The 16,048-nt window shown below is 50.7% G+C and overlaps 6 protein-coding genes across 6 annotated transcripts; 4 read left to right on the forward strand and 2 right to left on the reverse strand.

Moving 5' to 3' along the window:
- Positions 1-232: 232 nt before the first annotated feature.
- F5J12DRAFT_949662 (uncharacterized protein) lies at positions 233-3,731 on the reverse strand (the record flags this gene model as incomplete). Its single annotated transcript, XM_051749785.1, has 4 exons — positions 233-357; positions 758-1,053; positions 1,113-2,352; positions 2,405-3,731. The coding sequence occupies 4 exons, from the start codon at positions 3,729-3,731 to the stop codon at positions 233-235; spliced, it is 2,988 nt and encodes a 995-aa protein (XP_051598364.1).
- A 269-nt stretch (positions 3,732-4,000) lies between these two features.
- On the forward strand, positions 4,001-4,916 carry F5J12DRAFT_241798 (uncharacterized protein). The gene is made up of 4 exons (XM_051738552.1): positions 4,001-4,150; positions 4,205-4,273; positions 4,324-4,488; positions 4,547-4,916. The coding sequence occupies exons 2-4, from the start codon at positions 4,222-4,224 to the stop codon at positions 4,834-4,836; spliced, it is 507 nt and encodes a 168-aa protein (XP_051598365.1). The 5' UTR covers positions 4,001-4,150; positions 4,205-4,221; the 3' UTR covers positions 4,837-4,916.
- Positions 4,917-4,996: 80 nt separating this feature from the next.
- Positions 4,997-7,220, reverse strand: F5J12DRAFT_894545 (uncharacterized protein; the record flags this gene model as incomplete). The annotated part of the gene is made up of 7 exons (XM_051747748.1): positions 4,997-5,343; positions 5,398-5,999; positions 6,061-6,179; positions 6,233-6,435; positions 6,486-6,780; positions 6,834-6,899; positions 6,951-7,220. 7 exons carry the CDS (start codon positions 7,218-7,220, stop codon positions 4,997-4,999), a joined length of 1,902 nt encoding a protein of 633 aa, XP_051598366.1.
- Positions 7,221-7,380: 160 nt separating this feature from the next.
- Positions 7,381-9,203, forward strand: F5J12DRAFT_894546 (aspartic peptidase domain-containing protein; the record flags this gene model as incomplete). The annotated part of the gene is made up of 8 exons (XM_051747749.1): positions 7,381-7,608; positions 7,672-7,715; positions 7,766-7,797; positions 7,858-8,058; positions 8,118-8,429; positions 8,488-8,658; positions 8,714-8,995; positions 9,049-9,203. The coding sequence occupies 8 exons, from the start codon at positions 7,381-7,383 to the stop codon at positions 9,201-9,203; spliced, it is 1,425 nt and encodes a 474-aa protein (XP_051598367.1).
- A 541-nt stretch (positions 9,204-9,744) lies between these two features.
- F5J12DRAFT_241940 (uncharacterized protein) lies at positions 9,745-10,225 on the forward strand. Its single transcript, XM_051738553.1, has one exon. It carries the CDS (start codon positions 9,796-9,798, stop codon positions 10,048-10,050), a length of 255 nt encoding a protein of 84 aa, XP_051598368.1. The 5' UTR covers positions 9,745-9,795; the 3' UTR covers positions 10,051-10,225.
- A 2,410-nt stretch (positions 10,226-12,635) lies between these two features.
- Positions 12,636-15,076, forward strand: F5J12DRAFT_914140 (uncharacterized protein). The gene is made up of 16 exons (XM_051749112.1): positions 12,636-12,669; positions 12,720-12,845; positions 12,914-12,966; positions 13,030-13,157; positions 13,209-13,222; positions 13,278-13,306; positions 13,358-13,622; positions 13,681-13,691; positions 13,756-13,886; positions 13,937-13,959; positions 14,009-14,168; positions 14,229-14,236; positions 14,300-14,366; positions 14,423-14,450; positions 14,507-14,987; positions 15,043-15,076. Exons 1-15 carry the CDS (start codon positions 12,651-12,653, stop codon positions 14,645-14,647), a joined length of 1,203 nt encoding a protein of 400 aa, XP_051598369.1. The 5' UTR covers positions 12,636-12,650; the 3' UTR covers positions 14,648-14,987; positions 15,043-15,076.
- The last annotated feature ends 972 nt before the right edge of the window (positions 15,077-16,048 follow it).

Genomic DNA, 16,048 nt, shown 5'->3' on the forward strand with positions numbered 1-16,048 from the left:
GAAGTCCTGGCCTCGGCCTCTTCGTGTGCTATATCCATTCCCCGTTAGCGGGCTATCGGTTCCCCGCTGGGGGGTTTTTCCCCCAGATGGAGATCTGGGTGTTGACCCGCTACCTCCTCGAGTGCTTGCCCCGCCTGCAGCTTGAGATCGGTCGTTAGCTTCACCGAATCTGCATGACTCCACGCACCTGGGCTACCAAACCCTTCTCGTGGGTACAACTGGACAACGGAGTCTAACTCGTAGCTTGCATGCGGGTAGTTTTCATGAGCTCGCCCTCGGGCGTTGGAGCTACGATAAGCCCCCCTTCCTCTACCTCTTCCTCCACGTCCGCGATGGTTGTGATCGTTGTTGTGACTTCTACCAGGCATAAAGATACAAAAAGATGTCAGGGATGGAAAGTAAAGTGAGGATCGTGGTAGTAACAGAGCGTGGGCGCTACTTTCTGTTTCTCAAGTTGTGTGGTCGTTGTGTAAATCATACGGATCGATGAGCCAATTCCTATTGTACGACCAGCAGCAAGCACAGCATTCATATAAGTAGATCGCTCGACACGTTATGGACCGCAGAAAAAAACGGAGGATAGTCGAAAAAAGAAAGAAATCCAAATGGCAGGTGGCAGGAGGATAACATGCCATTGCCAACGCCGACGCCACTCCGTTGTTGCTACCTCACGTCGCCCTCGGGGGACGTGGGGGCGGTGGAATGTACCTTCTATCATCCCGTGGATCATTCCCCCGTGGCATGTACGCCCCCCTACCGTGCGGGGGTGGTATTCTAGAAGATGGTGGCGGGGTGCGCCTGACCTCCCTCTCATACGTGGACCCATACACACTGCCGTTTCCATATTCTCTGTCTCCTGTCACGCTACTGCTACTGAACGGAGGGGGACCCCGCGAATCATAGAAAATGCCGGTCGCGCTGCTGCTTGGTGGGGGTGTGTCGACAGCGGACCTTGCCCCATACTCGCCCGTACCTGATGGTCTTCGACTTGATGGATAGGTAGTGCTACTGGCGTACGGCACCCCAGCCTCACCACCGGCGCCACCAACACCACTGGCATAAGGTGGCATGTCATCACGTAGGCGCTTCATTGGCGGTCGGTCGTCTCCTACCCCAGCACGACGGGGTGGACTTGGGCTCCGAGCTCGCACGCGCGACAAAGGATGGTGAAGTATCGCCACTCATGTACCGGAACCTCTCGTAATCCCTTGCGGAAGCAGTGGGGCGGGTACGTGCGGTGATCTACTCCCGCAGGAGGATACGGGTCTGTCAGGCGTGAACTGAGCGAGCGAGGTTGTGGAGGTGAAGGGAATCCTCTATCCCTTTCTCTTTCTCGTTCCCGCCGTCGTCGTTCCCATTCTTTCTCTCTTTCTCTTTCATCTTCGCGTTCATCCCAGTGGTCAATCCTATCCCTATGATCTCGATCAGCTGGCGCCCTATCATACCTCCACATGGGACGCTTCTCGTCGTCGGTACCAGCACCAGTGGAAGGCGGAGCATACCAATCTCGCCTCCTGTCAAACGCGTCACGATCAGCGGGAGCATACCTTCTCTCGCCAGCATCGAACGTGTCTCGCGATGGCGAGCGTGGTGGATAGTAAGCCCGAGCGCGATCACTAGGCCGCGGCGGCGGAGTGAGACGCCTAAGTGGGGGTCCTCGTGTGTCGGGGAACCGGATCGGGGCATCAACGTCTATGATTGTCCGGTCTCTATTGTCACCGAAGCTTCGCTCCACGTCGGATCGATACGGCGGAGCAGGCCTCTCGCGTGAGAGATCTCTGCTTGCACGGAAGTCACGAACATTACTACGATCAACTGGTGGAATGGAGTCTTTCGAGGTAGGTGGTAGCATACGGTGGTCGTCACGAGCGACAGAAGTCGCACGTGCGGGTGGCACATAGGAAGTTGTGCGAGACACAGGCGGCGTTGCTGGCCTTGAAAACATCCCGTTTGCTGCAGAGCGGGTGTCGGTAGGACGATCATTCAACATTGTTGTACGTGAAGTGTCTATGGTTCCAGAACGGCCACCACGATCGTCAGAGAGAGAGCGCTCAGTGGCAACAGTTGCGGGAGCCGTCACAGAGGAAGCAGTGGCAGTAGGCAGAGGAGCAAGTGAGAGACGTTCTTCCAGACTAGGTTGACGACCAGTGAGATTATCAACTCGTGCGAGAACAGGTTGACTCAGACGGTCTTGCAGAGAAGGTACGGATTGAGATATTCTTTCTTCTAATGGCACAGGCGGTCGCGTGGGGCGCTGTTCAGGTGGGGGCGGAACACGGGATCCTCGATCTTCATCGGTAGGTAAACGAGAACGGTCATCAAGTCCAGGGCGGGGGGCAGGGACAGTGTCGTCTGATGCAATTAGGCAGTCGGATAGGGCGGTCTTCAGTGACGTTACCAGTACCAGGCGGCGTGATCGGGCGATCATCCAGAGAACGTCCCCGGTTGCGGTGATCGGGAGAGCATGGAAGGAAGGCGCGGGATGGACGTTCGTCGGTTGAAAACCGCCTATCGTCTAGGGGAGGCTTGCGGTCGTCATAAGACCCGTTTCGATGACCTCCACGTCTGTCTAAGTCCATATCCCTTGAGTCATAACGGCGAGGGAGGTAATCAGAGGAGTAATTAGGTTCATAATGGCGCAATTCTGGTGGAGGTCTCGGGGCGTGACTTCGTCCATAAGAGCGGAAATGGAAGTCAGGGCGTCTGTCCCTTGGCCTCTCGCGATCCCGCTCCCAGTCTCTGCCTCTGTCATGGTCGTGTTCTCTATCCCTGTCTCTGTCAAAAGGCACCTTATTCCCTGAAGGAATGCGGGAATCGTTGCCGCTTCCCCTGGGTTCGAAAGCGGAACGAGTTGGAGGATAGGCCTGGCGATCATCCTGTCGAGTTCTTCTGTCATCTGGGGAAGCGTCGGGACGAGACCAAGAATTTTCCCTAGGTAACTTGGAGTCGTCGTTGGTGTCACACGCACTCTTGCTGGGTGAGGTATCACGTGGGCGTTCCGCACTATACTCACCCTCACGCTCGATGACGGATGGGAGGCCATCGTTCTTGCCGTCGTCGGTACTGTTTGCGGGACCACCGGAGGCGTCACCAACGTCATGAGGACCATCTTCCTCTGACTGAGCGGCTGTGGGCTTGATGTCTACCGTACTGCTGGAGTCGCCATTGCCTGATACACTCGTTGCCTCGTGTTGTTTTGGTCCGGCCGAGATAAGGCTCGGGGTTTCGATGTTCTGAAAATTGTCAGTGTCAGGCTTGGCCAGACTGGGAAGACGACAGTGTCGAGGATGTACATTATCATTCAAGCACTCTGAGTGCGTTTCCGCTGAGGTTTTGCTGGGGACATCGCTGCTTAGATTATTGTTATCGAATGAATCGTCATGACCAGGCCGGCTGAGGTGTGGTGTTCGATATTCCCCAGGCATTTGTTCAGGATGGGGAGGCGCCTGGGAGAGTCCGGTGGGAGGTCCCAAGTAGAGGGAAGCGAGGGCAGCTGGCTGGGGGTAGGCCCGGTAGAATTCATGTTGACCGTCTTTGATCATAGTCTTGAGGCTTTCGAGGGCCTCGAGGTCATTTTTCCCAGGTGGTAGCATCGATGTGTGGTGATAAAAGCGCTGTCGCTGCTGGTGGTGAACGGGAGCCATGTTGTAGCTGTAAGGAACGGCAAAGCGTGGGGGGACGGCGTTGTTGTTCCCGCCTGGGGAGGATGTGACAGAGAAGGGCGAAGACATGAGACACTGGGTGGGATTTTCTTCGCAGGACGTGCCGGCGGGGTGTTGGCGGCTGTCCACGCTGTGTCGGCCTTTGCGTCTCTTGTTTCGTCTCGCTGGCATCCAGTTTCTTTACAACTGCCAGGGTCAGATTCAATTTTGGGCCTTGTGTATCACGTCCAGACAGCATACCAGCAATATTTTAAAATGAAATGACAAGTGGCAGTTTGGGGGGAGATGATGATGGAATGGTTGCGTTTGCCTGTTCACACATCACTGCCATGCCCCGATCCCTCTGCCAGATCTGCAACAAATCAGAACCCAAGTACACTTGCTCGTCGTGCAGAGTCACGCGGTAGTGAGTCGTGCCCGGGCCCGTCTTCTCTTGCTCACAAGCCTCCGCCAAAGCTGCTCCGTAGCATGCTACAAACAACACGCAGGTGTGTGTGATTCTGTTCCGTTGATCCGGTTTGAAAAGAATCTCCTGTTCACAGAGATATGTGCGAAGAAGATGCTGAGCCCGAGACCAGAGGCCCCCGCTAGCAGTACTCCTGCTACCCAGGGTATGTACTTGCCATCAAGTTTTCGCTCGTCTCTTATCGCGCATGCATAGTCGACTACCGTCCCGCCGAGTCATCCGAGAGTCTAGATGACCCTCCCACCCTCCGTCCTCTCACATCCTTGAAATGGCCATACGTCCCCGACGATTCGACGCACGATGATCCTCTAAAGAGGGATGACCCAAAACCACTGACACTCCACCAATATGAAGCAATCGGTGGGTCTCTTATCTTTCTTTCTTCGTCTCTACACCTCACCCACCTGTGCCACACCAGCCACCTCCCCCACCATCCGCACTCTCCTCACTACAAACCCTCGCCTCCGAACGCTTCTCACCTCTATCGACAAGTTGCGCGGTCCAGAACGAGAGGGAGCGCTGCAATGCGCACTTGGCATCGACAGCAGACACGGTGGCAGATGGAAACTCGGGAACATCAACGAGACCCAAATGCAGGGCCACGAGACGGATGACGACACAAAGGCGTTCAGGATGCTTGCCGAGGCCATCGAGACTGCTGTCAGAGGTGGAAGAAGTGACGTCTTGGGGTTGGATTGGGATGATTGATTTCGATGCTCGCGATGGAATCCCATCCGCAATTCCGTTTGGATATCTCAAGTGCCTTCCGCGGTCGCCGATGCACTGTGACAGGACCGGGTGCGTAGCAGGGAGACAGTCTGAGAATTACGATCAAGACGTGAAGAACCCTGTTGGAGCTCCGTCTAATCTACTTAATACCCAAGAACAGCAGCCCTCTCTTTGCACGTGTAACTTCTTCCTCGAGCTCTCTCCCATCAGCTGCAGTCCACCACTCGCTCCTATCCATTTCCTCTGCCTTTTTTCCACTCCGTATCGCGCCCTCAAACGCGGATTTACGTGCGTTGAGCGCGGACATATGCCTCGGATCTGAGTGACCCGTGAAAACGACAACCGCGGTGCGCGGCGGCAACGAAGCATACAGCGTCGTGAGGTGTGAGTTGAGCTTGGTTTGCGCAGCAAGGAGTGCTTCCGGAGTTGGCTCGACAAAAGGCTTTGGTGGCGCCGGCACGTCTGTCGTAGATTTCGGTGTCACCCCTACAGTAGCCAGTCCATCAGTCAGTCTAGATATCAAAAGACGTGACGTCTTACATCCCAAAACATCTGCCAAACCCATGAATCTCCCAAACGTGAATTCATGGGCGGGTACAATCTGAATCAGCCGCTCTAGCACCTCCTCATCAGTTGTACACCCAAGCGAGGTATTTGCTCTGGCACCATGCATTGCGGTTGGATTTCCGAGGTCGACCACAGCACTTTTAACGCTCCCAGGTCCTCCCCTCCCGCTTGCACGACTCATCCTGTCGAAAATACTCTCGTAATCAGTCTTGAACTCTCCAAACCCTGCACCATTCTGGACTTTGAGACGTAGCAAGTCTACGCAGGCCCTAGCATCTTCTTCCGGATCATGTCCCCCCTCTCCGCGAGTCTGAATTTCGCGATGACACCACTTTTTTGTGAGCCATGCCAGACCCGGCTTGAGCGGCCGGCCGCGCGGGTGGTGGTAGGCTAGTGCGGTGTCGATGCAGAGGGGATGACACAGTCGGAGAGCTTTGAGGTCAGACTCGAGGGAATGTCCCACCAGTACGGAGGTTGGGCCGCCGGGAGGTGAGAGGATCGTGAGAAGATGTGCTTGGACATCAGAAAGTGTTGTTGTAGCTGTTGCCAGGTGGGCTTCTGTTATGCCGGACCAACTGTGCAAGTAAACGGAGCAATTAGCAAGTTTGGCTGGGAGTCGCAGAGACGTAGACGTACCGCGTGAGGTAATCGGTGACGGGTTTCGAAGGCTTGACGAGTTTATCGTATACGACGATATCCGATTCATATTCAATCACACAGACCCTAGCGAGCTCCTTGCCGTCTTCTGTCATGCACTAGAAGCATTTCTGTAAGGTGCTGTATAGGAGGAGCGCTGTATGCGACATACCATCTCGCAGTCTACGGCATACACTCTTGGGCGTTTTGCAGGTATTGACAAGATGGAATCGTGTTCGGGACGAGGGGTTTCTACCCAACCTGGAGGCTTCTCGAACACGTCTGCCATGTACGATGGTATGGGATAGTCATTCTCGATCATCTCTTGCAATGTAAGGACATATAAAGAAGGGTCTTTCCCGGCGGCGCGTTCTGCTGCAGATAGGGACATGAGATGCTGCAAGGATATGAAGAGAGGGACATACACGCTAAGCGAGCTTCGATCCGTTTGCGTTTCTCCTCGCTGCTTACGGGACCTTGGAAAAACGCGCCGAGGACGGAATACATTCTGGTTTGGTCCCCTGGTGCACGTGTCGGACAAGCATGACTAAAGGTGGATGCGATGAATGGGATAGGAGTATGTGACTCCGATGGGAGGGGTATGGCCAGAGGTATGTTAGGATTGGCGGTTGCTGACGTTGGGAGCGGGGGAAGACACAAGAAGGAGGGTAGAATTCCTGGTACGAGGAGGACAACGACTCTTTGTATTGACCGCGCATTCTAACGGGAGAAGTCAACGCTGTTGAAGCAAGACGGGATGTGGTGGCATGTACCTCTACCTTGGCCCAGTTTGGGGGTGGTGCGTCTGCGATGATGTGCAGGACCAAGTCTCTGACGTCCTACGGATGCAGGGGGTCAAGACGGGATGGAACGAGGATGCAGAGACATACGTCGATGTGTATAGCATCTCTTCTCTTTACGATTTCGCCATTCACATACAGGAATCTTGGCACCAACGCCTGAGGGGAACCGACAATTAAAAATGCATGGGAATGGGCGGACATACACACTTCGTGTTTTGCATCGATCTTTCTGGCTTTCTTAGCCTTGCGTTTCTCTACGCGGCTCCATTCGTTGGGTTCGCCATCTGTCTGACGATCGGAGGACACCTTCGGTTTCTTGGGCTGTGATGCCAGCAGCTCCTGTGGTGATCTTTTCATGGACGTTGTTGTAATCCAGACTAAGCCTCGTCTTGAATCTGGCTGCACAGCCAAGACGTTGCCACGATCAAGGTACGACGTCAATGGCCTCTGTCGACCATATTATAAAACAAAAAGTAACCACATCCGTGCTAGCCAGTCCTTTCCTTCCCTGCCGACGATGATCCCCTTCGCGGTGCTCTTCGTTTTGTCTGTCTTTCCTTTTGTGCTGGCAGCTCCTCAGCCCCAACCTAGCCCCGACACCATCCACGTCCCTCTTCTCAGACGCAACCCCCACAATGTCGAAGACCTCCCAAAGGCACTTGCAGCCCTCAAAGGAAAATACGGCATCGGGTCGACCACCAAGAAGAGAGCAGGAAACTCAGCTTCTATACCTATCACCGACGAGGTGCGCCGACCCCCCTTCTTTTGATCCCTCGCCATGGATCATCCACCGGCGTCTTTTTTTTAGCAAAACGACTCCAGCTACTCCGGAGAAATCACTATAGGAACGCCGTGCGTATCACTCACGAACACAACTATCTGGTCCTCACTAACTTCTCTAGGCCACAAACCTTTCAGGTCATTCTCGATACCGGTTAGTCTTTTTCTCCCTCCATACCCAATCTGACCCCTTTCTTATTCCTGCCATACACAGGATCAGCGGACCTCTGGGTCGTTACGACGTCATGTACAGCCTGCACATCGGACATGACTACCTTTGACCCCTCCAAGTCATCGACTTACAAGGTCTCTAACTCGCAACTAACAATCACTTATGGATCTGGCTCGGTCAAGGGCACCGCCGCCCAAGATTCAGTCGGCTTCGGTGGGTTCTCCGTACCGGGCCAAGTGTTCAGTACGTCACTTTCATTACCTGTCGCCGACTCTCCCAACGTCTGAGACGTTCTTTTTCAGTGTCAGCTACAACCGTCGTTGACAACCTGCTCGCGCCTGGTGTTTCGGGCATCATCGGTCTCGGTTTCCAACCCATTTCTTCCCTCCAAACGTCACCCTTCTGGGAAACACTGTACAATTCAAATATGTTGGCAGAACCTCTCTTCGGTTTCTACCTCGAACGATGGGTGACTTCTTCCACTGTAATAACAGACGCACCGGGTGGCTCTCTCACCCTTGGTGGAACTAACACCAGTCTTTACACCGGTAACATCGAGTATATCGATATGCCTAGTGGGTCGACACCTTCTTATTGGTTTCAACAAGTCAGCAGTAAGTTTTCGGGAGTCAGCGCGCATTCGAAGGGTCGCTGCTATATACATATTTGTAGCTATTACGGTCCAGGGCAAGACCCTTCAAATATCGTCCAGCCAAGGTCTTGCTGCCATTGACACGGGAACAACCCTCATCGGCGCTCCAACTTCCATTGTGTCAGAGATTTGGGCTGCTGTGTCCGGTGCAGAAGCCCTCTCTGGCCAGTATGCTGGCATGTATGCTTTCCGTACGCATTTCCGTCTGCTCTCCGTCTTTTGTTCTCTGATTCTCCCCGCACGTAGCATGTACCACGAGTGTGACTGTTTCCATCTCATTCGGTGGCACAGACTGGCCTATGAGCTCTGATGACATGAACCTGGGCGAATTCGGCACCAACTCGGCTGGTACGCCGATGTGTGTAGGAGGTATCTTCGACATCGGAAGCACCGTTGGCACCGGCTCGGGAGTTCCCTCATGGGTCGTGGGAGATACCTTTCTCAAGAATGTTTACACCGTATTTCGGGCTAACCCAGCCTCCGTGGGTTTCGCGGCGCTTGCGAGCGGGTTAGACACGAGTCCAAGTGGTACGTGTTCAGCTTCCGTTTGGTGAGTGCCTTAGAACTTTCTCGTGTTACAGGTTCCTCTGGCGCCAACCCAGCTTCTATTACCGGTACAAACGGTCTTCCGTTCCCAACTCCAACGACCTCGAGCGCATTGTCGTCTCATAAACGTCTCTCGGCATCCCTGGCCGCGTTCGTAACTCTTCTGGTGGGATACGTTCTTGTTCTCTAACCTCCTACGACGTGACGATATATACCTCGATGTGACATCTCGTGGCCGTGGGGAGAGATTTTGATCCCCCAGAAACCATTGGGATAAACAAACTGGACTGGATGGATCATCATACCTGTTCCATTTGTTCGTTCATGCGCTTGTTCAAGAACACTGGCCACTGTACCCTTCATCCAACTGCAGACGATCTCTCTCTCTACATATACACTCAGTTTATATGGTGCCTTATCTATTTAACTGCTCATCTATACAGTTACGAGCACTCCATTCCTTATACACTGCACGTGACAGTTATTCTTCTGGCTTGATTGAATTGATCTGTACATGATGCACTACTGTTTATTTAGTTCCGGTTTGGACACCAGCATCGTGTTACAGTTAGTTGTAGGAACAACCCAATTGCGAAATTCATGTTGCCGAAGTCTGGACTGCGACCAGGCTTGCTTTAGGATGTACCGTAGGGTGATGATACCCAAAATTGAGAATTACAGTAAACGAGTCTGTTAATTGAAGTTCGGCACATACACGCCCGTATTCGACCATTCATCACGCTACGGCACGACCACTTGGAAACACATAGTTGTACGTGAGCATGTCATGGGCAGTGGCGTGCGCTGCTTGTATATTGACATTGCTGGAGTCGGCGACGAATACGATGGTACCATCAGTTATGAGTTTGTACGACGAGAGTAAACTTTTGAGCGTGATACCGTGCAGAATGATTTCAGTGATGGGTCGGGTATGCTGCACTAGCTCAGTCTGTGCGTTTGTGGAACAGCTTCATTTCCTGCGAAGAAACCATCCCCTCCCAGGCTTTGCTTGGAGAGATCTGATCTCTAAGGCCTAAATGATCGTGGTTGGTTATCTCTCGACTTCGCAACAGTTCGTCGTCGTCGCCCACAGCCCATAGCCATATTCTACCGTTTGGGTGTCGTCGAAGCCGTTTGGACGCTCGGTGGCCTGGCTTGTGACTCTACTTCATTATGCGTCCCACTCATCCTCCACATCATATTGAAGACTGCTCGTACACTCTTCTCTGCCCATATACAGATGTATAACAATCTCCCATACCATCCAGCAGTCATGTCACCTTCCACCCTGTGTAATTAGCCTTGTGGAATATTAGACTGATCACAGACCATTTGCTCCTTATCCTACACTGTTCTCCAACACACTTTTATAGACATTCTCCCACTCCTATAAACATTGATGTTCTGTATTACTTTCAATACACACTTTCGCAGACTCATCAGGAAAATAACACTTTACTATTTTTGACTTTTTGTGACTAATGTGACTTTTTGGGAAGGAATCTACTATCATTACCCATGTCCTGCAGGCATGGCTGCACTTTTCTTGCTGATTTTGGTCTTGTTCAAACCACCTAATTCATAGCTTTCAGTAGGTACCACATACATTCAAATTGATTGAGGTTCCAAAGAGATATTGTGATTTTTCTCTCAGACAGTGTGCATCACACCAATGGCTCAATATCTCTGAATTTTCAGACATTTTCTAGTCTTCTTGGCTTAGATATATCATCACTTAGTTGTCTCAATAGACTCTGTTCTGTTTTCATTCTTCAAAATGCTGTATATGGTCAAAAAAAAAGTACAGATAGTAGGTTCCTTCCCAAAAAGTCACAAATAGTCACAATAGTCACAAAAAAGTCAAAAAAAAAGTCACAAAAAGGTCAAAAATAGTAAAGTCTTAATTTCCTGATGCTGCTCCAACTGAACCCATCTTCCACAAACAATTGCTGTCACTTTCATAAAGAAACCCTCATCAACTAACACTCCCTCTATAGAAGTACAAGTGCCCAATATTACTTTAACAATATGTTGCTGAAACTCCCAGAAAAAATATATCATGTGTTTTCTCACCGTGTGTCCAGGAGCGCCTGGAGGGCTTCCAACTTCCTGATTACGACAACCAGAACCACTGGAAGTAATGATAGCGAGATACAGGTTTGTTTCGATTTTCAAGGAGGGAAACTGCTGGGTCAAATGCTTGGATTACGAACCAGCGACTGATGTGGGTACTTATATGTAGTCGAAACGACCTTTTTGCTTCCGTGACCGACTCGATCTCCAATCGATGGGACGGCACTTACGTGTTTGGATCGATAACACGAAGGCTGGGGATCCTTTTGGGCACACATCGTGGTCCATTCCGGCCCATCGTCCAAATCCTCGCAACTGCTGAGGGTGATGTGGCATTGCAGCAGTATCTTGAGCATGGTGTTGGCAGCCTGGAAGTACAAAGACAGGAGGAGGTGCAGGGAGGTACAGTGCTTTCATACCAAAAGGGCAGCATTGATGAGCTAGGGGAGGAGGGACAAACAATGACTGTGTCATATTCTACCCAAAAAAAAACATGTATAACCTCTTAGACATAGGGTCAGAACATACTGAAGGGGCAAGTATACCAAGTGACACTTGGTTGTTTGATGATGGAGTGGCTACATCAGGCAGCCAGTTGGTTGAGGCAGATGGCATCAATAAGACCTGTAGGGGAGCTAAGATGAAATGAAGAACACCTAATGAAATTGCACATGCTGAAGGGCCAGAAGTACAAAGTGATGGCTCATTACCCAACAAAGATGAAGGATGGTCAGTGAGTACCTTTGCTCGGTACTCGTTATGTAAGTACCCTATTCTCCTGCTTGGACCGTCTCAGAGTAGCTTCAAGTTTCGCACTACACCAAGTCAGCATGCGCACCTATAGGTAGCCACTAACACGCGCAACATCCAAGACATTCTTCTTCGGAAAGTTTCCACTTTGGAATATGGGCGCCGCAGCGGACATCAGGCCATCACGGGAAGTGCGAATGATATTTCGCAAGAGGGAAGCGACCGCACGGCAGCAAATCCGACTCCGGCAATGGAATTTCAAATCCAAGAATACCTTCCGCTGGAGCCTTTTATCTGCCGTGAGATTGTGAAGCACATCAAGAATTGGGTTCGGGGTGAGTATTAGGTGCCTTGGTAAGTGTATCGAGACTTGCTTTGCTCCCTTTTATTCCCCATTTCCGTCAACAAGATTTGTTTCAGCACAACAATGTTAATGAATGACGAGCCACTGCAAACTTTCAGGACTACATATGTACTATACCATAACCGAGCATGTTCCTCAGAAGACTGCCATCAGTTCCGTACGTACTAGGCTGTGCGTCGCATAGCCTCGTCGATAACAAGTAATAATCAAGCTCGACGACTTGCATTCTGATACTTAGTGTACGATCTCGGTTAACTAAGTACGTAGGGCGCGCTTGATGTGGACCACAATGATACAAATCGAATCATTGTGCTGGTCCGTATCTACACGCTACGGTACTAGTATCTACCCTTCACATGAACAGCGAAGAGTGGGGAGCGGGTGTGACTGTCATGTGCCCATATCTATGCTGTAAAAGGCGATACCATTGATTATGTATGCAATCCGGTGATGCATATGATGGCCGAAGGTTAAATACTGCCGTGCTTGCCTGGCCCGATTTCGAAGATGCATTATAGGTTCCATCGATTCATCCCGTGGTCAGCTGCACCTCCACCTGCAGGTCCATCATGTCCACAGTAGAAGCCGAGCTTCAAACCTTGTACGACAACCTCCAACAGATTCGTCTCCTCAACTATGTTACGAGTAAATGAGATCCACTGCTACTCATTTGATCTCACACTTACAAGCACTTACCCTGGACTCCGCGATAGTATCTTGTGTGGCATTCCTCGTCTATGATATCCTAACCAACCTCGATAGAGAGGTGTGCTACATTGCGCCTCACTATTTGGCAACACTTGCATCCTGACGCAGCATTTTCTTGTAGATTCCCCTTATCTGGTTGTATTACCACAACGCTAAAGAGGAGCACTTGTCTTGGCGTGGCAGAGCTCGCCGCATGCTTGTTCAAACACTTTTTATTTTTGGCCGTTACTATGCTCCTCTTTACCTTGTGTAAGTCTCATTCCTCTCCCAGCCATTTTCCTGTCATAACAACTTACGCAGGGGCTTTTTTGCTGGTACGGTGTCCACCGTCTTTCTCGCGCTGTGTCTTCATACTCAACGGAATACCAGTGAACAGTCACCAGGGCTTCTCTGTACCTGTATGTGAATCAGCGAGTTCATATTTCTTCGTTGACTGAAGTTATTATCAGTTGTACGCATTCATATGGGGCGGATTTGTAGATACTAACCATTTCACACCGAAAGCTGCAAGGTTTACTACTACATCTTCGCTCTGTGAGCTCCCATGCACAACTTTGCACTCATTGGCTTATTCTATTACTAGTGGAGGGGAAGTACTGTACTCAACGCTCGTCAACGTTATCCTGGTGATCCGTCTTAATGCGATGTACCAAATCTTTCATGGCACGACGGGATTACGAAAACACCAAGTTTTTCTTGCCTCTGTAGTCATCAGTGAGCTATGATTTGTCCTACCCACGCGCATCTTGATCTTCCACGTTCTTTTAACCAGTTGAATTTATGGTTCGTAAATCTTGCATCAGAAATCTTCACTTGTGGTCCTCACAGTAATTCGCAACCTTTTTAGATCGAGATTACCATATGTGCTATACTGGCTGCATGGATGGAGAAAAGGGTGATAGAGCCTCCAGCCGGAATTCCTTGGCAAGGTTGCATGCTTAGCGAAGAAGCAAATGCTGCGCTGTCACTCCCGGCCTGGTAGGAACTCTTCACCATTATACCACCACATACAACTAACAAACCAAAAGCATCACAGCAATTCTGGTTGCCAGTTGGTCCTTCTATTCAAAAGCTATCAAGGATCTTATATTTTACTGTAGCAATTTTCCTTGGACTCACACTCCGCCTGCTCTACTCGAGTATGAAATCAAGGTTTAAAGATGTCGGAGATTTCACGATCTCCAATATCAAGGAAGAAATTCGGAACATCCAGCCAATGACGCGAACGTTGGTCAGAGATAGTGTGCTGTTCTACTTCCCGTAAGTGTAGTCTCCACATTCCCTTGATGCATCGGGAAAGATTGTGACCTTGACTCGCAGCATGTTTGGTAAGCCCACGAAAGCGTCGTGTGTTTCAGATAGAGAACTAACTGTATGCCTACTGAACCTAGGGATATTGGTTTCCACCGCTCCTCTCATCACTCTCTACCGCTCGACTATTGCCAATGTCACTGCTCCGTATGTCTCTAGTTTATTCTCTTAATCGTATGCTTGACTTCGTCACGTTGCTACAGGATAATTATAGCCCTGTACTCCTTCTGCGTAAGTTCCGTTCTGAATATGCCCATTTCATGGATTAATTGTTGAATGATGACCAGGCCTCGCGACTAATAATTCACACCCGAGAAAGTTTCGCCCGAGCGTCCCGAGCATCCCACGACACGTCGACTCCCGAGTTTGGGCCAATCAGCTTTGCGTCCGGCTCGTTGATGGCATCGCAGGCGGGGACGCATGTGTGACAGTCGTTCGACCTTCAGCGTTGGGTACCGTCAAGCTAGCTGTTTGTGTTGGGCGCTACTGCGCGAGCTACAGTGTTGTTATGCCTTGCATCCCGGTACCAGTTGTCGCTGTAGATCATCTTCTGTTGTAATATGTGGCAATCTGTTGATGAGGCATTTCGTCGGCGCCGAACCTGGAGTTGCAATTACTGGGGCAACTTTGTTCGAGGCTGAAGCTGAAAGCTATGGTGTCGTAAATTATATTATATCTCTCAGGGCGTCCGTCATAGCTTGTCATCGATCAACTCATCATTGACGACGCGTTGGTCTAGGAATGCGGTACTTAGGCCGCTCCTAATATGTAAGTTCTCTGTTTAGGGCTTCTCTTGATCTCCGACCAGCCTTGTTTAGTATAGGAAACCTCACCCTACTCTTACACTAACGTCGGTGCCTCCCTCCCTATTTGGGAGTATCTATCAGGATGGACACGACGGCACACGACGGCTGCCGTCACGGAAGCGGTAGGTACATCATCGTACATGTGCGCATAGGGGAAGGGACCACGCGGTCCAGTAAACGGACTCTTGGCAATGGTGATGCCAGTGGTCTCTTAGTCACTGCTCATCGATGTCTACCGTAGGATCGTGGAACACGCGCCAATCGAAGATCGAATTTAGGTCAGTCTGTGCCCCTTTGATGCAAATGAAAAGTGAAATGTTTCAGAGGGAAGCTCGACATCAGAACTATCGTCACACATCCTTCATTTTTGTTTCTAGACCGCTAAAGCACACAACGACAATGAATGAGGACACCGTGGAGATACAGGTTGGATCAAACAATGGTCTTATACCAGGAAGGCAGGTGATTTTCTGTTTGCAGTCAGTGAGATGAATTTGATGGGGGGTTTGCGAGCTTGGACTGACATGATGCCCATGCAAGAATTGATACAAGCGGAGGGTGAGGCCGAGTGCGATGAAATCATGTTTTACGGCCGGCGGTGCAATCGCCAGTGTTTAATAGCAGGAGTGGGTGCGAATGTGCGCCCATAGTTAAGTATGGCCTGTCCAAAGGCGGTACCAATGATATTGCAATCACGATGCATATAATGGCCGAATACCGCTGACCTGGCATCCAAGAAGTGTTACAAGTTTCATCTATTAAAATCCATAGGTCAGCCGCACCTCACCGCTTATCTGATCCCGCACTCGCTTCACACTCTGCGATAGTATCTCGTACGGCGTTCTTCACCCATGACATCCTAGCCAACCTCGACAGAGAAGTCTGTAACATTGCACCTCAATACTTGACATCTCTAGCATGTGTTTCTGAGGTAGCATTTCCTTGCAGATTCCCCTTATCTAGAGATGTTACTGTAACGCGAAAGAGGAGTATAGCAATCCGGCGATGCATATGATGGCCGAA

Source organism: Pisolithus orientalis (assembly GCF_024613125.1).
Source record: "Pisolithus orientalis strain OTSU chromosome Unknown F5J12scaffold_23, whole genome shotgun sequence".
Taxonomy (NCBI): Eukaryota; Fungi; Basidiomycota; class Agaricomycetes; order Boletales; family Pisolithaceae; genus Pisolithus; species Pisolithus orientalis.

Coding starts and splice junctions, on each gene's coding strand:
- F5J12DRAFT_241798 (XM_051738552.1), top strand. CDS start 4,222: ATGCTGAGCCCGAGACCAGAGGCCCCCGCTAGCAGTACTCCTGCTACC. Junction 4,274..4,323: donor CAGTACTCCTGCTACCCAGG/GTATGTACTTGC, acceptor GCGCATGCATAG/TCGACTACCGTCCCGCCGAG. Junction 4,489..4,546: donor CCACCAATATGAAGCAATCG/GTGGGTCTCTTA, acceptor GTGCCACACCAG/CCACCTCCCCCACCATCCGC.
- F5J12DRAFT_241940 (XM_051738553.1), top strand. CDS start 9,796: ATGTCATGGGCAGTGGCGTGCGCTGCTTGTATATTGACATTGCTGGAG.
- F5J12DRAFT_914140 (XM_051749112.1), top strand. Junction 13,307..13,357: donor ACCAGGGCTTCTCTGTACCT/GTATGTGAATCA, acceptor AGTTATTATCAG/TTGTACGCATTCATATGGGG. Junction 13,960..14,008: donor CACAGCAATTCTGGTTGCCA/GTTGGTCCTTCT, acceptor ATTTTACTGTAG/CAATTTTCCTTGGACTCACA.